Source organism: Podarcis tiliguerta (assembly GCF_965153285.1).
Source record: "Podarcis tiliguerta genome assembly, chromosome: 6".
Classification (NCBI taxonomy): domain Eukaryota; kingdom Metazoa; phylum Chordata; class Lepidosauria; order Squamata; family Lacertidae; genus Podarcis; species Podarcis tiliguerta.
The window spans coordinates 3,778,452-3,786,244 of record NC_139539.1 but is presented as its reverse complement, the minus strand read 5'-3'; the positions used below and the strand labels follow the sequence as shown (position 1 = coordinate 3,786,244).

At 55.4% G+C, this 7,793-nt stretch overlaps 1 protein-coding gene across 1 annotated transcript; it reads right to left on the bottom strand.

Annotated features, from left to right (window-relative positions):
- Positions 1-796: 796 nt before the first annotated feature.
- SOX12 (SRY-box transcription factor 12) lies at positions 797-3,260 on the bottom strand. The gene has a single exon (XM_083444690.1). The coding sequence runs from the start codon at positions 2,102-2,104 to the stop codon at positions 1,118-1,120; it is 987 nt and encodes a 328-aa protein (XP_083300816.1). The 5' UTR covers positions 2,105-3,260; the 3' UTR covers positions 797-1,117.
- Positions 3,261-7,793: the final 4,533 nt, after the last annotated feature.

Below are 7,793 nucleotides of genomic sequence, written 5' to 3'. Positions count from 1 at the left end.
ATACCCAGAGAGGCTGGAACGTGGCAACAGAGAGGGAGTGGCAAGGAGGCAAGGATGCCAACAAGACCCCGGTCTGCTTTGGATGCAGCAGACGAGAGGAAGGAGGGACCCATGGCTCATGCCCGTGGCATGCACCTCTAGGGGGAATTGGGGAGGGTGGCATTTTCGGGGTGTCGGTGACAGGAACCGGCTGCCCACGAGAAGAGGGCATGTGCGAGCATCGGATCCACGTGAACACCACGTGGGCGCCGCCCGGCTGTGCTTTTCCCCAACCCGGCTCGGGAGCGTGTTTTTGTGCGGAAAAGAAAACAAAACAAAAAAGTTATTGTGAAACGAGAACCCGGAAGCCCTGCCCACACTGGGTGCAAGGCGGGCGGCAAATGTTCCTGAACATCTCTCTGAACGCGACGCGATCCTACGGGGAGGATCTCTTTCCTGGGAGCCATTTAAAATGAAACAGAAGGGGGGAAGGGGGGGCAGTTAGGGGGGGCGGGTGTCAGTTAACCGAAGGACAGAATACACCCCCCCCAACACACAAACACATCCCCGGCTGCCCACCGCAAGACAAGCGCTGAAATGGCACGAAAATCAAAGTGGAGAATTGGAAGCTTGCAAGAGGAATAAGGAGCCGAAAGGAAGGAGAGTGGACAAGCAGGAGAAGAGGAGAGGAATGGATCGGTGTGGAAACTGAGGGGGGGGGGCAACCTCCGCCTTGGATGGCGGAGGAGCTGGGAAGCAGCTGCGAGGAGGAAGAGGCGGAGGGTGTGTGGGGGGGGGGAGACGGCTGGAGAGGGTTGCAATGGGGGGAAAAAACCTGATTAGACAGTCAAATTTCATGGGTAAATACACACTGCATTGAGCCCGGATCCCTCCGTGGCTTGTGGGGGGCGAGAGGAGATGAGGAGCCCAGCCCCGGCACGCCAGCCCTGCCGAGCCAGAGGGTGCCGGCAAAGTGGGTGTGTGCGGAGCGGGGGATGGGCTGATGGAGAGCTCGCCTTTGAATGCAGCCAAGGCAAGAAAATGGAGATACCTGATTCCTGCATGTAAACAGCTGGGTTTCTTTTTTTTCTGAGACAACCTGATTGCGGAGAAGTGAGAGTTTACCTGGCTAAGGGATTCAGTACGTGAAGACTAAGTCTGAGATGCTGGACATGAGCCAGTCCCCAGCGATCATCTCAGTCACCTCCGGGGTGCAATAATCCGGGAACTCAAAGTGAGACGTGGCGCCCAGCGGGAAGAGGTCCAGGTCTTTGTCGAAGACGGACCAGTCCGGCGTCCCGCAGGGCGTGTTGGGCTGGGCTCGGGCGGGCAGGAAGCTCAAGAGCTCTTCTTCAAACTCTTCGTCCGACGAGGCGAAGGAAGACAGCGGGGACCGGGTGGACGCCGGGGAAGGGGTCTCCGAGGACCTTGCCTGGTCCGAAAAGGACTTGGTGGCAGCAGCAGCAGCAGCAGAACCAACCTCGTGGTCCTTTGGGTCGCCGGAACTGCCCACCCACGCTCCTTTCTCGCCGCTCGCCGGCAGCACGTGCCAGAACTCTTTGCCGGGAGTTTTCGGGCCGTCGTCAAAAGGCGTCTCCATCAACCGCGCTTCCAGCGGGTCGTCGTCCAGCTCGGGCGTCGAGCGTCCCTCCTGGCTGCCGCTGCCACCCTGCTTGGGGGGCTGCCTTCTGCCGGACGCCACCCTCCCGAGGACGGAGGGCTTGATCTTGACCGAGACCCTGGGGCGGGACTTAGCGGTGCCCACCTTGCCCTTCTTCCTGGGCCGGTACTTGTAGTCTGGGTAGTCAGCCATGTGCTTCAGTCGCAGCCGTTCTGCCTCCTTGACAAAGGGGATTTTTTCCGAGTCCTGAAGGAGCTGCCAACGCCGGCCGAGGCGCTTGGAGATCTCAGCATTGTGCATGTCCGGCCACTGGTCCATGATTTTCCGCCGCTCGTTCTGGGACCACACCATGAAGGCGTTCATGGGGCGTTTGATGTGCCCGCTGGGAGTCTTGCACCAGCCCGGCTCCCCTTTGGCATCCTTCAGCAGCAGGGCATCTTTGGGGCACACCTCCCGCTTGCCCTCCGACCCCCGGCTCCGCACGCCGCTCCTCTGCTGGACCATCCTGCCCCCCCCGGTCTTCCACGTTCCAGGCGCCGCTGAGCCCCGGGTTATTTTCTCATCATCCGGCGAGGGGTGGGCGGATCTGCCGCTCGCTCGTCCGGGTGCGAGAGCTCCTCTCTCTCTTCCCCCACGCCCACCCTGGCTGCCGGCGAGCTCTGCCTGGGCGTCCACGCCCCCCCTTTTAACTCAGTCGCTGAAGCAGCTGGCTGGCAAATTGACAGAAGTGGTTGTGGCACCTCGGCTGTGGCACCTTCCACAGGCGCCAGACGAGCGGCAGAGGGAGCCGGGCCGGCGGTGGAGAGAAAGAAAGAAAGAGAGAGGGGTGATCTTTGGCAAGAAAAGCCGGCCGGAGGGCAGGAAGGGGTGGTTGAACGTCTGCTCCAGGCAGGCGAGCTCTTCGGGTGCTGAATCGCTCGGGAAGGCGAAGGAGAGTCGCGACTTCGCTGCACGGCCGCTGAGCTTCCCTGGCAAGACCTGAGAACGGAGGAAGGAAGGGAACGGCAGAGGGTCTCGGTCTTTTGCCCCTCGGCTGCCCTCCACGCCTCTCTCTCTCTCTTTCCCCAGCCAGGCAGCTCACGCCCACCCCTCTCGCTGGCTCCTCTCGGCTGCCTTCTCTTATAGCCCATCCCCGCCGACAGCCCCCTCCTCCTCCTCCTCCTCTTCCCCCCTCCCAGACGGGCCCCTCCCCTCCTGCACAGTCTAGGGGCTGCTGCACACACATTGCTCGCTTGGAGTAAACACCCAGGTGCTCATTCTGTCAATGGGAAGCCCCGCCCACCCGGGGACGTCATTGGTTGCGGGGCAGGAATGGAGCATTTGCATCCCCCAATAGGGGCGCAACGGGGAAGGAGTTGCTGGAGAGAATGTCAAAAACTTTCTCGCCACCAGCCTAAGCACAGACCACCGCCCCCTCCGCAGCCCACCCAGAGCATATCTGTTACCTGAGACCGGACCCCCCACCAACGCTCTCTCTGTTTCCTTGCCCCCCCCCCCAGGATTGACCCAAGGCAGGGGGTTTAATCGCCAGACCTTTCCTGTGCCACTGTCTGGCTTTCTGTTCCCGTCAAGTTCACAGGCAAACCTGGTTCATTTGCTGTTTTTTTCTGCAGGGAAAAGAGAAAGGAGTTTTTGCAAAAAAATATTTCAGATTCCTCAGCATCAGGAAAGTGTGTGCTAATATGCTCTGTGTTTGTGTGTGGGTGTTTGGAGGAATGGATCGAGAGAGAAAAAAAGATGTTTTAAACCTCGACCCAAGACCGCGCAGGCAAATGCCAACTTTTCAACGATGCCTGCAGATGCGGCGGCTGTTAAAAAGGCAGAGCTGCAGAGGTCAGCGGGAAAGTTGGCAGTCCCTGAACACCTGGGGGTTTTCAGGATAGCGTTTGGTCAGCTGGGCACAGGAGATTCAGAATCCAGGACAGGGGGCCGACAACCTCCCTTCCCACACCCAGTGCAAGACCCCAAGTTAGCGCTAGGATTCTGTGACAGGCACAAGGCGAGGGGACACCAAAGGCCATCTAGCTCATCCTTCCTGCGGCCACAGGTCAGTCTATTCAACCCACAATTGTGACACGTGGGAATCACTTTCCTGCACGAACTCCTTCCCCCTCCCCCGAAGTGTAAATGCTAATTTGGCATTTTTAAAAACTGCTTGCACTTTCAGAAGAGCCATTGCTCAGGGGCAGAGCATCCATCTTGCAAGCAGAATCATCCAATCATCATCATCATCATCATCATCATCATCTATTATTTATACCCCGCCCATCTTGGAGTTGGAAGGGACCTGAGGGTCATCTAGTCCAACCCCCTGCAATGCAGGAATCTTGGCTAAAGCATCCAGAACAGATGATCATCCAATCTCTGCTTAAAAACCTCCAAGGAAGGTCTAAGGTTTAATCCCCAGGTGTGCTTAGGGGAGTCTGCGACCTGAAACCCTGGAGAGCTGCTGCCAGTCCGTGTAGACAATACTGAGAGGCCCCAAAGGCCTGACTCAGTAGAAGGCAGCTTCTTATGCTCCTAGTAAGCTTTACAGTTCACATTGATAATGGCACTCAGCACACAACGCTCCGTTTTATAATCTCCAATGCTCTAACTTGGGGTCAGCAACCTTTTTCAGCAAGGGGCCGGTCCACTGAACCTCAGACCTTGTGGGGCGCCGGACTATATTTTGGGGGGAAATATGAGCAAATTCCTATTGCAAAAAGGTTGTTTTCTGCTGCTCCAGAGAAGCGGACACGGAGCAATGGATCCAAACTACAAGAAAGAAGATTCCACCTAAACATTAGGAAGAACTTCTTGACAGTAAGAGCTGTTCGACAGTGGAATTTGCTGCCAAGGAGTGTGGTGGAGTCTCCTTCTTTGGAGGTCTTTAAGCAGAGGCTTGACAACCATATGTCAGGAGTGCTCTGATGGTGTTTCCTGCTTGGCAGGGGGTTGGACTCCATGGCCCTTGTGGTCTCTTCCAGCTCTATGATTCTATGCCCCACAAATAACCCAGAGATGCATTTTAAATAAAAGGACACATTCTACTCATGTAAGAACACTGATTGCCGGACCGTTCGCGGGCCGGATTGAGAAGGTGATTGGGCCGCATCCGGCCCCCGGGCCTTAGGTTGCCTACCCCTGCTCTAACTGACATTATCCTAACAACAGCCCAGTAAGGAAGGCCAGAATTACTTCCTCCAAGTTGCAGAAGGTGCCTGAGAGACAGCGGCTTTCCTATGGCAACATACAGGGCTGGGTGTTCATCAGTATGCGGATGATACCCAGCTCTACCTCTCTTTTAAATCAGAACCAGTGAAGGCGGTGAAGGTCCTGTGTGAGTGTCTGGAGGCGGTTGGAGGATGGATGGCAGCTAATGGATTGAGGTTGAATCCTGACAAGACAGAAGTACTGTTTTGGGGGGACAGGAGGTGGGCAGGTGTGGAGGATTCCCTGGTACTGAATGGGGTAACTGTGCCCCTGAAGGACCAGGTGCGCAGCCTGGGAGTCATTTTGGACTCACAGCTGTTCATGGAGGCGCAGGTTAATTCTGTGTCCAGGGCGGCTGTCTACCAGCTCCATCTGGTACGCAGGATGAGACCCCACCTGCCTGCAGACTGTCTTGCCAGAGTGGTGCATGCTCTAGTTATCTCCCGCTTGGACTACTGCAATGCGCTCTACGTGGGGATACCTTTGAAGGTGACCCGGAAACTGCAATTAATCCAGAATGCAGCAGCTAGACTGGTGACTGGGAGTTGCCGCCGGGACCACCTGAGAGATCTGCATTGGCTCCCAGTACGTTTCCGAGCACAATTCAAAGTGTTGGTGCTGACCTTTAAAGCCCTAAATGGCCTCGGTCCAATTAACCTGAAGGAGCGTCTCCACCCCCATCATACAGCCCGGACACTGAGATCCAGCACCGAGGGTCTTCTGGCTCCAACGCCGAAGACCTTCTGTGTGGTTCCCTCATTGCGAGAAGTGAGGTTACAGGGACCCAGACAGAGGGTCTTCTCGGTGGTGGCGCCCGCCCTGTGGAACGCCCTCCCTTCAGATGTGAAGGAAATAAGCAGCTATCTTCTTTTTAAAAGACATCTGAAAGCAGCCCTGTTTAGGGAAGTTTTTAATATTTAATGCTGTATTGTTTTTAACACTTGATTGGAAGCCGCCCAGAGTGGCTGGGGAAACTCAGCCAGATATGCGGGGTATAAATACAAAATTATTATTATTATTATTATTATTATTATTATTATTATTATTTTTATTTAAACCAGTGGAGGCATCCTGACTCATAGCTCCCGCTCTTAACCGCTGCTCTTCAAGCATTCTCGCCGCAGACACTAGAAACAGGAAAGGCAGCATGGTGTGTTAATGTGTGTTAATGTGTCAAACTACGACCTGGGAGCTCAGGGACGCGGGTGGCGCTGTGGGTAAAACCTCAGCGCCTAGGACTTGCCGATCGCATGGTCGGCGGTTTGAATCCCCGCGGCGGGGTGCGCTCCCGTCGTTCAGTCCCAGTGCCTGCCAACCTAGCAGTTCGAAAGCACCCCTAAGTGCAAGTAGATAAATAGGGACTGCTTACCAGCGGGAAGGTAAAGGGCGTTCCGTGTGCTGCGCTGGCTCGACAGATGCAGCTTGTCACGCTGGCCACGTGACCCGGAAGTGTCTGCGGACAGTGCTGGCCCCCGGCCTCTTAAGTGAGATGGGCGCACAACCCTAGAGTCTGGCAAGACTGGCCCGTACAGGCAGGGGTACCTTTACGACCTGGGAGACCAGGGTTCGAATCCCCACTCGAAGCTCACTGGGTGACCTTGAGCCAATCCTTGCCCTCTCAGCCGACCCTTCCTCGCAGGGTTGTGGCAAGGATTAAATGAGGAGTGGGGGAGAGAACCACGTAAACTGCCTCGGTCTCCCTGCAGGAAAAGGGGAGACGTAAATGCCACAAATGACAGCACATTGGAGGTCCCAGGTCGCAAGGTGGTTAGGTTGGTCTCAACTAGGGCCAGGGCCTTTTCAGCACTGGCCCCGACTTGGTGGAACGCTCTGTCACAAGAGACCAGGCCCTGTGGGACTTGACATCTTTCCGCAGGGCCTGCAAGACAGAGCTGTTCCGCCTGGCCTTTGGTTTCGACTCGGTCTGACCCTTATGTTTCCCTCCCCTTATGGTTTTGACTTTTAAAATGAGGCTGCATTTTAAATTGCATTTTAGCCTGTATTTTAATTGGTCCCCCCCCCCATTCATGTTTTTACTGTAATTTTACTGGTGTTAGCCGCCCTGAGCCCGGCTCTGGCCGGGGAGGGCGGGGTATAAATCAATCAATCAAACAAACAAACAATACAGAAACAGCTCAGTTGGTTACAGCGTGGTACTGATAATGCCATGGTTGCAGGTTCGATCCCCTTATGGGACAGCGGCATATTCCTTCATTGCAGGGGGTTGGACTAGATGACCCTTGGGGTCCCTTCCTTCCCGCTCTACAATTCTACGAAACCTGGCGCTCTCTGGATGCTGTGGACTACAACTCCCATCAGCCCCCTCTTCCAGCCATTCCAGTAGAGGGATCCTGGGCTGGATAGACAAATAGGTAAAGGTAAAGGGACCCCTGACCATTAGGTCCAGTCGTGGCCTACTCTGGGGTTGCGGCGCTCATCTCACTTTATTGGCCGAGGGATCCGGCATACAGCTTCCGGGTCATGTGGCTAGCATGACTAAGCCGCTTCTGGCGCACCAGAGCAGCGCACGTAAATGCCGTTTACCTTCCCGCCGGAGCGGTACCTATTTATCTTTGACGGACTTTCGAACTGCTAGGTTGGCAGGAGCAGGGACCGAGCAACGGGAGCTCACCCCGTCGCGGGGATTCGAACCGCCAACCTTCTGATGGGCAAGTCCTAGCTCTGTGGTTTAACCCACAGCGCCACCCGCATCCCCTTGGATAGACAAATAAAATGACCTTAATTTAAGGCAGGCTTCCTTTGTTCCCAGGGTTGGTTAAGACAAAGACAGAGAGCCAAGAATCGAAGAGCTCAAGTTCGGCAACCTTTACCATCACTGTCTCTGTTCACAAAAGTCACCCAGCACCTGTGCAGCCATCAGACTGCGGCAAAAGCTGCTGATTTTGATCCATAAGACTCTATTTTATTTTATATTCTCATTTGTTTGCATTTAAATGCCCCCTTCCCCCCCCCCCCAAGAGATCAAGGTGACACGAAT

Coding starts and splice junctions, on each gene's coding strand:
- SOX12 (XM_083444690.1), bottom strand. CDS start 2,104: ATGGTCCAGCAGAGGAGCGGCGTGCGGAGCCGGGGGTCGGAGGGCAAG.